Below are 17,686 nucleotides of genomic sequence, written 5' to 3'. Positions count from 1 at the left end.
CACACAGCTAGTTCCCAGGAGCAGAAGTCCTCCCCTGCGTCCGGTAAGTCCACAGCATGACGCTGGGGCTGCTCAGGCGGAATCGGGAACGGTGGGGGCACGTCTCAGGTTTTTCAGCACACAGTGGGCTCTCTCACAAGTGGATCCCTGGGTCCTTCAAGTAGTATCTCAGGGGTACAGGCTGGAATTCGAGACGTCTCCCCCCCCCCACCGTTTCCTAATATCTGCCTTGCCGGCAACTCCCTCTGCCAGGGAGGCAGTGTTGGTGGCTATTCAAAAACTGTATTCACAGAAAGTGATCGTCAAGGTACCCCTCCTTCAGCAAGGAAAGGGTTACTACTCCACAATGTTTGTGGTACCGAAACCGGACGGTTCGGTGAGACCCATCTTAAATTTAAAAACCTTGAACACTTATATCAAAAGGTTCAAGTTCAAGATGGAATCGCTCAGGGCGGTTATTGCGAGCCTGGAGGAGGGGGATTACATGGTATCCCTGGACATCAAGGATGCGTACCTGCATGTCCCCATTTACCCTCCGCACCAGGAGTACCTCAGATTTGTGGTACAGGACTGTCACTATCAGTTCCAGACGCTGCCGTTCGGGTTATCCACGGCACCGAGGGTCTTTACCAAGGTAATGGCCGAAATGATGATACTCCTTCGCAAGAAGGGAGTTTTAATTATCCCGTACTTGGACGATCTCCTGATAAAGGCGAGGTCCAAAGAACAGTTGATAGTGGGGGTGGCACTTTCTCAGGAAGTGCTACAACAGCACGGCTGGATTCTAAAAGACCCCTGCTTCAAAACCAGCCGGTACTGATCCAGTCAGACAACATCACGGCGGTCGCCCATGTAAACAGACAGGGCGGCACGAGAAGCAGGATGGCGCTGGCAGAAGCCACAAGGATTCTCAGATGGGCAGAGAATCATGTGTTAGCACTGACGGCAGTGTTCATTCCGGGAGTGGACAACTGGGAAGCAGACTTCCTCAGCAGACACGACCTCCACCCGGGAGAATGGGGACTTCATCCAGAAGTCTTCCAAATGCTGGTCAACCGGTGGGAAAAACCACAGGTAGACATGATGGCGTCCCGCCTCAACAAGAAGTTGAAAAGATATTGCGCCCGGTCAAGAGACCCTCAGGCGGTATCGGTGGACGCTCTAGTGACACCATGGGTGTACCAGTCGGTTTATGTGTTTCCTCCTCTACCTCTCATACCCAAGGTACTGAGAATAATAAGAAGGCGAGGAGTGAAAACCATACTCGTGGTTCCGGATTGGCCAAGAAGAGCTTGGTACCCGGAACTTCAAGAGATGCTTACAGAGGACCCTTGGCCTCTGCTGCTCAGACAAGACCTGCTGCAGCAGGGACCCTGTCTGTTCCAAGACTTACCGCGGCTGCGTTTGACGGCATGGCGGTTGAACACCGGATCCTGAAGGAAAAGGGTATTCCGGAGGAAGTCATCCCTACCCTGATCAAAGCCAGGAAGGATGTCACCGCAAGACATTATCACCGCATTTGGCGAAAATATGTTGCTTGGTGTTAGGCCATGAAGGCCCCGACGGAGGAATTTCAACTGGGTCGATTCCTGCACTTCCTGCAAGCAGGGGTGACGTTGGGCCTCAAATTGGGGTCCATAAAGGTCCAGATTTCGGCTCTGTCGATTTTCTTCCAAAAAGAACTGGCTTCACTGCCCGAAGTTCAGACTTTTGTCAAAGGAGTACTGCATATTCAGCCTCCTTTTGTGCCCCCAGTGGCACCTTGGGATCTCAATGTGGTTTTGGCATTTCTGAAATCACATTGGTTTGAACCACTTAAGACTGTGGATTTAAAATATTTCACATGGAAAGTGGTCATGCTGTTGGCCTTGGCGTCGGCCAGGCGGGTTTCAGAATTGGCGGCTTTGTCTTGTAAAAGCCCTTATCTGATTTTCCATATGGATAGGGCAGAATTGAGGACTCGTCCTCAGTTTCTCCCAAAGGTGGTCTCAGCTTTTCACTTGAACCAACCTATTGTGGTGCCTGCGGCTACTAGGGACTTGGAGGATTCCAAGTTGCTGGACGTAGTCAGGGCCCTAAAAATTTATATTTCCAGGACGGCTGCAGTCAGAAAGACTGACTCGCTGTTTATCCTGTATGCACCCACCAAGCTGGATGCTCCTGCTTCTAAGCAGTCTATTGCGCGCTGGATTTGTAGCACTATTCAGCTGGCGCATTCTGCGGTAGGCTTACCGCAGCCTAAATCTGTAAAAGCCCATTCCACACGGAAGGTGGGCTCATCTTGGGCGGCTGCCCGAGGGGTCTCGGCTTTACAACTTTGCCGAGCAGCTACTTGGTCGGGGGCAAACACGTTTGCAAAATTCTACAAATTTGATACCCTGGCTGAGGAGGACCTGGAATTCTCTCATTCGGTGCTGCAGAGTCATCCGCACTCTCCCGCCCGTTTGGGAGCTTTGGTATAATCCCCATGGTCCTTACGGAGTCCCCAGCATCCACTAGGACGTCAGAGAAAATAAGAATTTACTCACCGGTAATTCTGTTTCTCGTAGTCCGTAGTGGATGCTGGGCGCCCATCCCAAGTGCGGATTGTCTGCAATACCTGTACATAGTTATTGTTACAAAAATCGGGTTTTGTTGTGAGCCATCTCTTCAGAGGCTCCATTTGTTATCATACTGTTAACCGGGGTTCCTATCACGTGTTATATGGTGTGATTGGTGTGGCTGGTATGAGTCTTACCCGGGATTCAAAAATCCTTCCTTATTGTGTCAGCTCTTCCGGGCACAGTTCCTAACTGAGGCTTGGAGGAGGGTCATAGGGGGAGGAGCCAGTGCACACCAGATAGTCCTAAATCTTTCTTAGATGTGCCCAGTCTCCTGCGGAGCCGTCTATTCCCCATGGTCCTTACGGAGTCCCCAGCATCCACTACGGACTACGAGAAATAGAATTACCGGTGAGTAAATTCTTATTTAAAGCATGTAGACTTTTTTTAAAAAGCAGCGTTGTGTTCTAGTAGATAAATAAAAAAGCTCTTTAGGTTTTATTTTACAGATGGGCATGAAAATAACTTTTGTGTCTGTTCCTTGTTAAATCCTGAGGGTCTGCAATGTGGAGACTGTAGAATGATTGAAGTGTGATAGCGGTATTATTATGCCAGACCCCTGTGACTGGAACAGATGTTCTGTCGTTTACCAATCCTATTCAGCTCAGTGACTTCACATCTTTGTAATATCTGCAAGATGATTGTAAAGCCACTTGTGGTGGTATGCAGGTGCCTTCATCTAAAACTAAAATAATATGTAAGTATCTTAGTGTGTGGGTGAACCCAGGTAATCACTGTGAGGCCCCTTGCTGGGGACAAATTGAATTGCACACAATGCAGTTGGACCTTACAGTGAGTACATTCCATTTCTCTCAACAGCACCCAACAGATTTAAATAGTAAAATGTGTTTAAAAAAAAATATATATTCTGGGCCAGGCATAGAGCTGCCTGCAGTACCTGGTGTACCCCTGCCCCGCAGTCACTTGCAGTGATAACTGGACACAAATATTGGCCACTCTGCAGACAGTATTGTCATTATGCACATTAGTAACTTTAAACCTAGGAAGAACCCTGGGTGCAGTATCATATTCATATTGATCAGTACAGTAGACCAGTATTTTGAGCACAGTTAATCACCGGTAATTCACTGAAAGTAAATAAACTGTTTGGAGGGAAGATAACTAACTTAATTATAAGATGCAAACAAAAGATAGATTCTCAGAATCAAAGATAATTCTGAGTTCCCCTCCAAGTTACCCCCCTCATGTACGTACATAATCTTTTAGACTGTAAGGCCTCACTAACATGGTCCTCCATCCTTTTCTTCCCACATCAACCAGCTCTCCTGTGTGCTCCCATTTTATTTTCCTGTGCAGTTGCCACTAGATGGCGCCTGATGGAGCGATTCAATTGTTGCTCCGTTCAGGCATGGGTGCTGTGGGGGCACATTTCTTTTCACAGATTCCTGAGGTGGCAAGAGAAAATGAGTCTCCGGTTTGGTTGACCAAATGGGCGTTTTTGGCGTCCCAAACAAGACTTTAGATGGATTTAGCTGCTATGCGCGGTTGAACCCCCGTCTATTTGGGTGCTGCAAGCGCAATAATTAATGGACACCCGGATCAATTGAATTACTCCGTCGTGCACGCATTAAGCGGTGCCTAAAATAATTGAATTGCCATTGACTTTGATCCCATCTGTCTATCACATATTGATTCTACTAAGAATTGTATCTCATTTTGTTAATTTTTTTTTAGTTTGGTTTTTGTCCCTTTTATGTCTATTTTATCCCTTTTTTTATATTTGGATTAATTTTGATGTGTTATTTATCCTAGTGTAATCATTGTACGATGTTCCATATGCTTTGTGGCTTTCTTTAAATAAATAAGAATAATACACACATAAAGAGAAGGCCATCCCCTTAATATAAGAGAAATATACAATGTATTTGTGCAGCACTACAATAATTAGCTAATACTATAATAGAATATGCCTAATTGAATTCCACCATAAATGTCCATCAAATAACATAAAACCAGATTAGTGGTTGTATCTTAGTTATGAAAATGAGTCTTATTCTAGATCCGAGTTCACAAATTTATGATAAGTGTTCTGTTTACCTATCACTTTCAAATGGTCTAAAGTTGGGTACTCACCAAATGACGGTGCAACGCAGTAATGCAATATAACGATGCATCACACCACCATACGATTGCGCAATGTATCGTTACATGCTGCATGTAACAACATTGCGTTGCCCGTGATACCATCCCACTGGACGGGTGGCACATCCAATGGAACAATTCAAACTGAACAATGGCAGTTAACAAAGGATTGGGCAAAAGTACCAATATCGCACAATACATCGTATAGTGTGTGCCCAGCTTTACAGTCAATCTAGTGTTCTTTCCAGGGAGCGTTGGACCATCAGAGACTTCAGGCTGATCCCACTGTATCAGCAATCAGTGCAGGAAACTTTATCATTATATTGCATAATAACTTAGGGACCAGTGTTTCAAAGCTTGGAGAGAGACATAGGGGGTCATTCCGACCCGTTCGCACGCTGCGGTTCATCGATGCGGTGCGAACGGGTCGGACATGTGCATGCGCGGTGCCCGCAATGCGCACGCGCGTCGTTGCCCAGCGACGGTCGTCGCTGGGCAACAACCAGAAGAAAGAAGAAGGTGATCGCTAGCGCGATCACAAGAAGATTGACAGCGGGGAGGCGTTCCGGGGCGGATAATTACCATTTTCCGGGCGTGGAATTCCGAACGCAGGCGTGTCCAGGCGTTTGGAGGGCGGTTGTCTGACATCAATTCCGGGACCTTCATCGCTGGATCCATCGCACAGGGTAAGTGACTGCAGGGCTAGTCTTGTTCTGCACAAAACTTTTTTAGCATAGCAGCGCTGCACAAGCAATCGCAGCCCTGCTATGCTAAAATACACTCCCCCATAGGCTGCGTCTAGTTGATCGCACGAGCAGCAAAAAGTTGCTACGTGCGATCAACTCGGAATGACCCCCATAGTACCAACCGTCTGAGATGCAGTTAAAATTCCGGCTGTGGGGATCCCGGCATTCAGGATATAGACGCTGGTAAAATATCGCTGGATGGAATCCTGACCTCTGCAGCCACCAACCGAGTGGGAATAGAACCTGTGGCGAGTGAAATGAGCCACTGGGCCCGAAGCATGATGAGCGCAGCAAGCCCGTGAGGAGACTCGATGCCTCGTTGCCTGGATTCCGACAGATGGAATGCCGCTGTCAGTATACTGACAGCTGGCATCCCGTCTATCGGTAAAACATAGCAATTCCAACGGGCCAGCTCCTAACTGTCATTGTTCAAACACAGCCTGTGAAATAAGTTAGGAGCAGATTTGTTGGTACATTATCTCTTTCCACTCTATCACTCTATTAGGTTTAGTACAGCTGCCCCTTACTCTTTGAGGGAGTTTCCGAAATGTAACTTTTTAGTTGCAGTTTTCATCTAATGTCAACTTTTGTCAGTGAAACTCTACATCTATTTATTATATCGCTTAATAATAATACATTGATTTGAATATACCTCCCCCACTAGCTACTATCAGTGCACAAGAACTTGCTTCCTACTTCAAGGGTAAGATTGATAAAATCCGAGATGAAATGGTATGCTCTAACTCAGCCAGTGACCTGCTCAATTCCCTACCTGAACCCTCTGGCACTTTCTCTTCATTTGATCCCACAAGTGAAGATGAAGTGTCAACACACGTTTCATCCTCCTACTCCACTACCTCTCCTCTTGATCCTATACCCTCACAGGTCAGTAAAACTTTGTCTCCTGTGCTTATCCCAACCTTAACTAAAATCTGTAATCTCTCTCTCTCTCTCTCTCTCTCCTGGTATCTTTCCTTCTCTGTTTAAACATGCAGTGATTACTCCCATTCTAAAAAAACAACTCTGACCAAGACACACTCTCTAACTACCGTCCATTTCTCAGCTACCAGGTCCCTCCAAGCTACTTGAGAGACTTGCCTACACTCGCCTTACACACTTTCTTAACTCCAACAACTTATTGGACTCATTTCAGTCAGGCTTTCATGCCCAACACTCCACAGAGACGGCACTGACCAAAGTAGTGAACGATCTAGTCACTGCTAGATCGAAAGGCCATTACACACTACTTATTCTTCTAGATCTCTCTGCTGCTTTTGACACTGTTGACCACTCTCTTCTCATACAAACACTACAATCCCTAGGTCTTCAGGACACAGCCCTTATTTGGTTCTCATCCTACCTATCTAATCGCTCTTTCAGTGTTCACTTCTCTGATTCTACGTCCTCTTCTCTACCTCTATCAGTTGGAGTACCGCAAGGCTCAGTCTTAGGTCCTCTGCTGTTTTCAATCTATACCTCATCTCTTGGTAAACTAATCAGCTCCTTCGGATTTCAGTATCATTTGTACGCTGATGATACTCAAATCTACCTATCCTCCCCAGATTTATCACCATCTGTATTGGCTCGTGTCACTGGATGACTGTCTGCCATTTCATCTTGGTTGTCATCTCGCCACCTCAACTCAACATTTCCAAAACAGAATTAATTATTTTCCCACCAGCCAAGAGTAGTTACCAACCTGATATCTCCATAACTGTTGACAACGCAACTATTAACCCTACCCCACAAGCTCACTGCCTAGGTGTCACCCTTGACTCGGAACTGTCCTTTGTTCCACACATTCAATCTGTCTCTAAATCATGTTACATGCACCTTAAAAACATATCCAAAATGCGCCCTTATCTTACACAAAGCACTGCAAAAACTCTAATCCATACACTCATCATATCCCACATTGATTATTGTAATAGTCGCCTTACTGGTCTTCCCAAACATAGGCTCTCACCACTACAATCCATTTTAAATACAGCTGCGAGGCTAATCTTCCTCACTAGACGTTCTTCATCTGCTGATCCGCTCTGTCAGTCCCTCCATTGGTTACCGGTATTCTACCATGTTAAATATAAAATACTTTTACTTACATACAAGGCAATTAACCAAACTGCACCATCATACATCTCCTCAATCATCTCAAAATATCTCCCTACAAGACCTCTCCGCTCTGCACAAGATCTCCGTCTCTCATCCATATGTATTACCTGTTCCCACTCAAAATTACAGGACTTTACCCAGGCTTCACCCACTCCTATGGAATGCCCTCCCACGCACAATAAGACTCTCCTCTAGTCTCCAAACCTTTAAACGTTCCCTGAAAACTCATCTCTTCAGACAAGCCTACCAAATTCCATACCCACCCACATAACCTTCAATGCTTCCCTATCCAGTTACATCCTCTCTGCATAGTCCACATAGCCTCACATTTTGTCTTCCAACATTGCTGGGCGATCATATCATACAACCCATTAAGAACCTAGCAATCTGGTGGATCATTATGCAACAGGTAGTATCTATCCTTGTGTATCAATGCCTATTTCCTTATAGATTGTAAGCTTGCAAGCAGGGCCTTCCTACCTCTATGTCTGTCTGTCTTTGCCCAGTTCTGTTCTAATTGTAAAGCGCAACGGAATATGCTGCGCTATATAAGAAACTGCTAATAAATAAATAATAAATAAATATACATGAACACAATAAAATAATGTAACAATGTTTTGCAGGTAACAGTGACTGAAAATGGAAATGTTACGAAGGATGAGAACACAGTCCTGGAATTACCTGCTTCTACGACCATTGCCTACGGGGTAGTGGAATTGTATATAAAATGCGATGGTAGCTTTGGTAAGTCAGCAGCTACAACTGTGTACTGCAGCTAATTTACGTTCCATTGGTGATGAACACTGATAACTGATTAAAACAACCATGAATTAAAAGATCCTAAAAGGTGTATGTGATAGGGTCTGAATTCTGTGAAGTAGCACAATGTTGTTGATACCAGCTGCAGATTTAAAGCGGCAATAACCAGTTTGGTTTTGTAATCCGTTATTTATATGGCACCACATGTGATCTGCAGCGCCCAATTACAGAGTAAACAAATAAGCAAAACAAAAAGGAGGATCAGGGTTAGGGACCTGAAAGGAAGGGTTAGGGTAGGCTAGGGGGAGGATTAGACCACTGCTGGAATTTCGATTGTCGGGATGACGCTGTTAGTCTCCTGACTGCCGGCATCCCAACAGCCAGCATTTCTTGCCCAACCCATATAAACATTGCTGCATCAGCAGTACGGATGGTGTAATGGTTAGCATTATTACCTCACAGCACCGAGGTCATGGATTCAGTCCCCACCATGGCCCTAACTGTGTGGAGTTTGTATATTCTCCCCGTATTTGTGTGGTGTTTCCTCCCACAATCCAAAAATATACTGGTAGGTTTATTGGCTTTAAATAAAATGAACCCATGCGTAAATGTGTGTGGGTGTACACGTAATAGGGAAGATAGATTGTAAGCTCTACTGGGGCAGGGAATGGTTAAAATATCTGTAAAGCACTGCGGAATATGTGTGTGCTATATAAATAACTGGTAATAAATAATAAATAAATCAGCAGACGACGCTGAAATAAGTATCAGGGTGGCAGAAAACTGAGGGATTTGGTGCCATCGAAGGGAGTATGGAGTAGAAGATGATTTAAGTAAGAGAAGGAAAAGCACATGAGGGAAGAGGACCCTGTTCCTGAGAGCTCGCATTCTAAAGGGGAGGGGCAGACTTAAATTGATTAGATAGATAGATAGATAGATAGTGAGTGTCTATAAATCTGCAGAATTGCGCGAACTCGGACCCTATTACGTAAACCCCTAGGACTACTAACAAAACATGGTAGTTCTGGCAATATCAGCCTTTATTGGTCTAGTTCTTATTCCTTTTCTCTGCAAACCACGTCACTCTTCCACTCCAAGGAAAGCTTACATCTGTCTCCATCCAGAGCATTTCAGTATGTGTAATAGACTGGCATAAAGGCAGCAGCGGTGCAGTAATTGTGCCTGACGCCCCCTGGATTGTCCTCAGAACATAGCTTGCAGTGCTCATTGCTTCTACGATGCACACAGAATAAAGTTCTACTAACAAAAGAGGACATCTCTGTGTATTCTAGATGAAATAATGGACATTGTCTCGGTAATGATCCAGGCAACGCCTCTGAAGGAAGCATCAATTATAAGGAGAAATATATTTTCTGTCTTAGTGGTGCTACACTATGCCTTGTACATAGATTCATATATGCTGAATAAATGATAAAATGTTTTCATACCTAGTAGTTTAGCTTCAATTATAACAGAGTAATAAAGTGTAATTAGTATTCTGTTTATGCATATACCCAGCCACAGAACAGTTCCCGTGTGATTGGAGCGCATGAAATGTAGGATGTAGTCTGCAGTGTATGGCCAGGAGGCTGTGAGCCTGATGGGGAACATTCCCACCTCATGAGGTTACATTTCTGTTCCCTCAGGACATTTACTTTCTTCTTTTATTACATGTCGTCTCCCTGCTATCTCTGTGCTCTCTTCATCTGTTACTTCAGTACCTATGGTAATACTAATTAGATGCACACAATGAACACTGTGGTGTGTTGTGTATTGTCTTTTAGACACAAATATAGTAAATACACAAATGGTGAAAGTGTGCATTGCAACCAGTTTCTACAGTAGCTAGTACATTCGATAAAATGATAGGTAGACGTTCATTAGTTGCTATGGGAAACTTCTCTACTCTTTAGGAGATGTGCTACATCTACTTCTTAATATCAAATTAACATTTGGTGGAGAAGTCACAGCCCTCTTCATCATATCACATTATAGTAACATAGTTTCTGAGGTTGAAAAAAAAACAATTTGTCCATCGAATTTAACCTGTTAGTGGTCTCCTACAATGAAGTATTATTAAGACTAATTTTAAGTGTGGTGAATGTTTAGCCGTAAACTAAAATACTCAGTTTTTTATTACTATAGTACATAATTTACGCACCATAACCCTGTATATCCTTATCCATTAGGAATTTATCAAGCCCATTCTCAAAAGTAATGACCGAGTTCGCCATTACTACTCTCTCTCAGGCAGGGAATTCCAAATACGTATTGTCCGTACTGTGAAGAAACCTTTCCGTCTCTGTGTGCGAAATCTCCTCTCCTCTAACCTAAGCGGGTGTCCACGTGTGCTTTTTGATGATCTTACCAAACACAGATCCCCCACTAGCTGTGTATTGACCCCTTATATATTTGTAAATGTTAATCATGTCCCCTCTTAGTCTCCTTTTTTCCCAGTGTAAACATGCCTAGCAAGCCTTTCCTAGTATTCTAGAGTCTCCATCCCCTTTATCAATTTTGTCGCCCATCTCTGAACCTTTTCTACTTCCAAGATATCCTTTTTGTAGTATGGTGCCCATAATTGTGCACAGTATTCGAGATGTGGCCTCACTAGTGATTTATATGGGAGTATAACACTCTCATCCCTTGCATCAATTCCCCGTTTAATGCATGTTAATACCTTGTTTGCCTTTTGTGCTGCATTCCTACTTTGGGTACTACTGTTAAGTTTGATATCTATGTGAACACCTAAATCTTTTTCCAGTACAGAATCCCCTAGTTTTTCCCCATTTAGTATGCAGATAGTGTTCTTTTTCTTACTACCGAAATGCATTACATTTGTCTAAATTGAACCTCGTTCTCCATTTTGAAGCCCATGCTTCCAGTTTAAATAAGTCGTTCTGAAGAGACGCAGCATCCTCCTCCGAATTTATAACCTTACACAATTTGGTATCGTCTGCAAAAATTGACACTATGCTCTCTAGACCTGCTTCTAGATCATTTATGAAAATGTTGAACAATAGTGGTCCAAGTACAGACCCCTGTGGCACACTACTGAGTACCTCAGTCCATTTTGAAAAAGTTCCATTTACCACCACTCGCTGCTCCCTTTTGTCCAACCAATTACTAACCCAAGTTCATAATATGTTCCTTAGACCAAGTTATCTTAACTTGTAGATTAGTCTCCTGTGAGGTACTGTATTGAAAGCTTTAGCAAAGTCTAAAAAGATTACATCCACCTCTTTACCCTGATCTAGGTTTGCACTAACTGTTTCATATAAGCCTATTAAGTTAGTCTGACATGAGCTATTCTGATGTAAGTGAGTCCATGATAATCAAATATAGGGGTTTTGCTAATTCGGAGTGTAGCTCCATGAGATGCTTTGGGTTCCATTGGGGCCAGGTGATTTATTAAATCTTATTTTTTTCAAATCTGTCACAGACTTCTTCCTCACTTAAATAAGCACTTTACAGTGAGACATTCTCATTGCTGAGGTTATATGTCAGTCCCGCCATCTGGTCCTCTCTTGTGAATACTGATGAGAAAAACTTGTTTAATTCTTCTGCTACTTCAATGTCGTCTTTGATTAGGACGCCCAACCTGCCTTTTAAGGGGCATATACTCTGTTTCTTTAATCTTTTGCCGTTGATGTATTTAAAAAACATTTTGGGGTTTGATTTACTTTCCTATGCTATTAGCTTTTCTGTTTCTAATTTAGATGCTCTGATTTCTTTTTTGCATATTTTGTTACAATCCTTATAGTACTAGAATGACTCCGCCTTCCGGTCTGATTTATACTTCTTGAATGCTCACCTCTTTTTGGACATTAGTTCCTTAATCTTTTTGTTATGCCACATTGATGTGGAATTATTACTTTTTAGTTTGCTACCCATGGGAATGAATTTACGAGTATAACTTGCGAGCAACGTTTTTAATACATCCCATTTCTCTGTGATATTCTTGCCTTGAAACAAAATATCCCAGTCAATGCCCCTTTAAAGCTTCCCTCATCATGACAAAGTTGGCTTTGCTAAAGTTTAGAGTCTTACTTGAGCCTATATAGGGCTGTTTGTAAAAACTGATATTGAATGTGACCACATTGTGATCGCTGTCTCCCATGGGTTCCCCTACTGTAATATTCTATATCAATTCACCATTGTTTGTTAGTACCAGGTCTAAGATTGCATTGTACCTAGTAGGTTCCTCGATTAATTGAAGTAAGTAGTGATCATTTAGTGTGTTTAAGAACCTATTACACCTAGCAGCATCACATGAATCATTTGTCCAATTAATCTCTGGATAGTTAAAATCACCCAACACTATTAAGTCTCCTAATCCAGATGCTTTTTCGATTTGCTTCAGTAACAATTCCTCATCAGACACATTTATATCAGGCTTTTAGTTCGCTTACCCCCGCATGCAGTTTCTACCCATAAAGACTCCACAGTATTAACAGTCCCATCATGAATGTCATCCTTTATATCAGGTTTTAAAAAAGGTTTTACATAAAGACATACCCCTCCACCCTGTTTGTTTATTCTGTCTCTCCTGAATAGTGTATAACCCTCCAGATTAACTTCCAATCATGAGTTTCGTCCCACCAAGTTTCAGTAATACCTATAATATCATACTTTTTGTTTGTTTGTTTGTTTGTTTGTTTGTTTGCTGCAAGGGCTTCTAGTTCTCCCTTTTTCCCTGTAAGGCTTCTAGCATTTACATACAGTTGTGCTCATAAGTTTACATACCCTAGCAGAATTTGTGATTTTCTGGCCATTTGTCAGAGAATATGAATGATAACTCACAAACTTTTCTTTTACTCATGGTTAGTGGTTGGGTGAAGCCATTTATTGTCAAACAACTGTGCTTACTATTTTTAAATCATAATGACAACAGAAACTACCCAAATGACCCTGATCAAAAGTTTACATACCCCAGTTCTTAATACTGTGTATTGCCCCCTTTAACATCAATGAAGTCTTTTGTGGTAGTTGTTGATGAGGCTCTTTATTTTCTCAGATGGTAAAGCTGCCCATTCTTCTTGGCAAAAAGCCTCTAGTTCCTGTAAATTCTTGGGCTGTCTTGCATGAACTGCATGTTTGAGATCTCCCAGAGTGGCTCAATGATATTGAGGTCAGGAGACTGAGATGGCCACTCCAGAACCTTCACTTTATTCTGCTGTAGCCAATGACAGGTCGACTTGGCCTTGTGTTTTGGATCATTGTCATGTTGGAACTTCTAAGTACGTCCCATGCACAGCTTCCGGGCTGATGAGTGTAAATTTTCCGCCAGTATTTTCTGATAACATGCTGCATTCATCTTGCCATCAATTTTGACCAAGTTTCCAGTGCCTTTGTAGCTCACACATCCCCAAAACATCAGCGATCCACCTCCGTGTTCCACAGTAGGAATGGTGTACCTTTCATCATAGGCCTTGTTGACTCCTGTGCAAATGTAACGTTTGTGGTTGTGGCCAAAAAGTAAAATTTTGGTCTCCTCACTCCAAATGACTTTGTTCCAGAAGTTTTGAGGTTTGTCTCTGTGCTGTTTAGAGTATTGTAAGCGGGATGCTTTGTGGCATTTGTGTAGTAATGGCTTTCTTCTGGCGACTCGACCATGCACCCCATTTTTCTTCAAATGCCTCCTTATTGTTCATCTTGAAACAACCACCCTACTTTTTTTCAGAGAGTCCTGTATTTCAGCTGAAGTTATTTGTGGATTTTTCTTTGCATCCCGAACAATTTTCCTGGCAGTTGTGGCTGAAATTTTTGTTGGTCTACCTGACCGTGATTTGGTTTCCACAGAATAACTCATTTTCCACTTCTTGATTAGAGTTTGAGCACTGCTGATTGGCATTCTCAATTGCTTGGATAAATTTTTATATCCCTTTCCTGTTTTATACAGTACAATTACCTTTTCCCGCAGATCCTTTGACAATTGTTTTGCTTTCCCCATGACTCAGAATCCAGACACGTCAGTGCAGCACTGGATGAAAGATGCAAGGGTCTTTCAGGAGTCCAGAAACTCACTGACCTTTTATACACACACACTGATTACAAGCAAACAGATCACAGGTGAGGATGGTTACCTTTAGTAGCCATTCAAACCCGTTTGTGTCAACTTGTGTGCATGTTATTAGGCCAAAATCGCCAGGGTATGTAAACTTTTGATCAGGGTCATTTGGGTAGTTTCTGTTGTCATTATGATTTAAAAAGAGTAAACACAGTTGTTTGACAATAAAAGGCTTCACCCAACCACTAACCATGAGTGAAAGAAAAGTTTGTGAGTTATCATTCATATTCTCTGACAAATGGCCAGAAAATCACAAATTCTGCTAGGGTATGTAAACTTATGAGCACAACTGTACATACAATTAAGATAAGTATTCCCTCTTGTGCTAGGAACATTTTCTTTATATATTATTGGTAATCCGTAATCATCGTTAATTCGTGTTTTGGTAATATCATTGGTAATACCCTTTCCGGCTGCTCTTTCCCTCCCCCCTTCTCCACCCCCGTTAAGCTCACTACCTCCAACCTTACTATTCTCACTGCTTGATCCGTAGTTTCTAGCTAAACCCTCCCCACAGGCACCTAGTTTAAAATCTCCTCCAACCTTCTAACCATCCTCCCCCCCAGCACTGCTGCCCCTCCTCATTCAGGTACAATCCATTGCGACAAAAAAGATGGCGCCTGACTGAGAAGTCCGCCTAGTGTTCCAGGAAAAAAAAACCTCCTTCCTACACCAGTCTCTAAGCATTAACATTATAAACGTCATCCCCACGCTGAACCCAATTAATTGATTAATAAGGGAGAGGCCAGGCTTAGGAAACTATATGTAACCCCATGAAAGATGTCAAACCCTATGCTTGGGTATTTAATTAACAGCAATGGCCTTGTGGAACCAGCATTCTACCTTGCAACCACCAATATTAACATTTCCCTATCAAATCATTATGCCTGAACAAGAACCCACCTAGCAACTTATGTTAGTGATCTATTTTAATGTAATTCTCACTTTAATGAGAGACCTCATATTAGAACAAACTGTGCTCGACAATATCTCAGCCGAAACTACTGTATGATTACAACTGGAACCATTAACATTGGGGCTAATTCAGACCTGATCGCTAGGCTGCGTTTTCGTACAGCGGGCGATCAGGTCTAAACTGTGTATGCATATGCACCGCAATGCGCAGGCGCGTCACATGGATACAAAGTGGATCGCCGCTCAGCGATGGGTTTGTGCGAAGGATCCATTTGCACGGACGATCACAAGGAGATTGACAGGGAGAAGGTGTTTGTGGGTGGCAACTGACCGTTTTCTGGGGGTGTTTGGAAAAACACAAGCGCGCCCAAGCGTTTGCAGGGCGGGTGTCTGACGTCAAGTCCGGTCCTGAACAGGCTGAAACGATTGCAGCGGCTGAGTAAGTCCTGGGCTGTGCAGACACTGCACAAAATCTGTTTGTACAGCTCTACTACACATGCGTTCGCACACTTGCACAGCTAAAATACACTCCCCCTGTAGGCGGCGACTATCTGTTCTCAGCAGTGCAAAAATAGCCTGCTAGCGATCAGGTCTGAATTAGGCCCATTGTTTGAGATAAACTGCACCTAATTTATTTAGCAGCATCATCAATTAAACTTTTCCTAAATCATTTCTTACGGCAAAACTTCAGATGATATTGGTCTGGGACAATACAGTTTAGATAACCAGATGAGGTTGATTATCCTGTTTCACTCCAGAAGTTGAGTCAAAGGCAGTACATCAGACAGGGGGCCCAGAGGCATGGTCTCCTGGTGCCCCAACCCCATCAAGTCCCTTAGCATTCCCCTGTGTACCCGTACCTGGAGCTTAGAGGTGAAGTACAGTAGGGGGCAGTGACATTTGAACACTCTTCCACTGGAGGAGGTACTCAGGGGCATGGCAGGGTGTAGTAGAAAGAAACGGTAGGTGTCACACACAGGCCTACCCTGGTCCACTGGTGTAGAGAGCTGTGACGGGCCCAAGTACATTTCCGGGTCGTGGCCTAATTACGGGATGAATTATATATGTGTGATCACTCCCCCCCCCCTACCCCCCCACACAGGCAGAAGAGACTGCTGCTGCTAAGCGTGTGCTGGCTGAAGAACGAAACTGCTGCTGACAGGTAGGGGGGAAGCTGCGGCGGACCCAAGCACATAATTAGTACACGCCCCCCCCCCAAAAAAAAGTTCCCAGCTCGGAGGTTGCGCCTTTGGCAAGACGTTCCAGGTCCTAGTGTCCACCGGCTACGGATACAGTAGTAATAGAGGCCACACAGAGCGTGCCTCCAACAATCAACCCTTTTAAATACGGGTCTGTCTCTCCTTCCTCCCTTCTTGGCATCCCCATCACAACTGGTGCCCGGAGACCAATGATGCCTTGGGAGTTATGCCACTTAGCTGAGAGACAGATAAGTTGTTCACTGTAACTGCGTTGCTGTGCTCCCTGTCTTGTCCAGTGTATATTGAAGTGACTGATGATCCATAATATCGATAGTAATATGCAAATTCTAGTTATGACAGTCAGCGGGATGAATCACGCCACAATAGTTCTGGTCTATTGCATGCATAGAAATTAGCTGCATCACACGCGACACATTAGTCGGGAGATGCAGGTGACCTTGCCTATTGAATGCTGTTTAGTCACGGTAAACTGCATTGTCCGATTTAAGTGTCGGATAACAATGCTGTTAGTACGGGCAGTAAGTCCGCAGCTCACATTGTGTCACTAGCTTTGTCGGATTTCTGGAGGATGCGAGCAGAATCCACAGCTAATTGAATAGCTCTGATCACTCATTCCCGGCACTATTTAATAGCACTTTAATTTAATTCTTCCCAATATGTATAGAACCAACTAGTTGGTTGTACTAAGGGGAGAAAAGGGGGAAAACGCTATAGGCCGGGGTGGCCAAACCAACCCTCACGATCTACCAACAGTCCATGTTTTCCAGGCCACCTGTGTATCTGTAGTGAGTCCGTTAGGAATTAATGCACCACATGTTTGAAAATGTGACAGTAATGACTGCACCTGTGCACCAGCTTAGGTGGTCTGGAAACGTGAACTATTGGTAGATCTTGAGGACTGGTTTGGTCAGCCCTACTATATATAGATAAAATCCCTGTATATACCGCCAGAGGCGGGCTGGCCTGGAGGGCAGGGTGCCATGTGCTCCCCGGGCCACGCTACTGCCAAGGGTCACGGGCCGGCCGCCACCTTCCACTACAGCAGCGGTGGCCAACCCACGGCTCTCGAGCTGCATGCGGCTCTTTCCGTCTCCGCATGCAGCTCGTAAGCACCCGCGGCGCCTCCTGCTGCCCTAGTCTGCAGTGACCGACGCCGGCCCG

At 43.9% G+C, this 17,686-nt stretch overlaps 1 protein-coding gene across 2 annotated transcripts in view; it reads left to right on the top strand.

Annotated features, from left to right (window-relative positions):
* GSDME (gasdermin E) overlaps positions 1-17,686 on the top strand; it is a 297,722-nt gene that overhangs the window by 146,111 nt on the left and 133,925 nt on the right. For both annotated transcript variants that reach the window (XM_063921700.1, XM_063921701.1), the window contains exon 6: positions 8,185-8,305. In XM_063921700.1, the coding sequence (XP_063777770.1) occupies positions 8,185-8,305 (121 nt within the window). The remainder of the gene's footprint in view (positions 1-8,184; positions 8,306-17,686) is intronic.

Source organism: Pseudophryne corroboree, chromosome 5, assembly GCF_028390025.1.
Source record: "Pseudophryne corroboree isolate aPseCor3 chromosome 5, aPseCor3.hap2, whole genome shotgun sequence".
In the NCBI taxonomy this organism is placed as follows: Eukaryota; Metazoa; Chordata; class Amphibia; order Anura; family Myobatrachidae; genus Pseudophryne; species Pseudophryne corroboree.
This window is presented reverse-complemented; position numbering and strand designations above follow the sequence as displayed.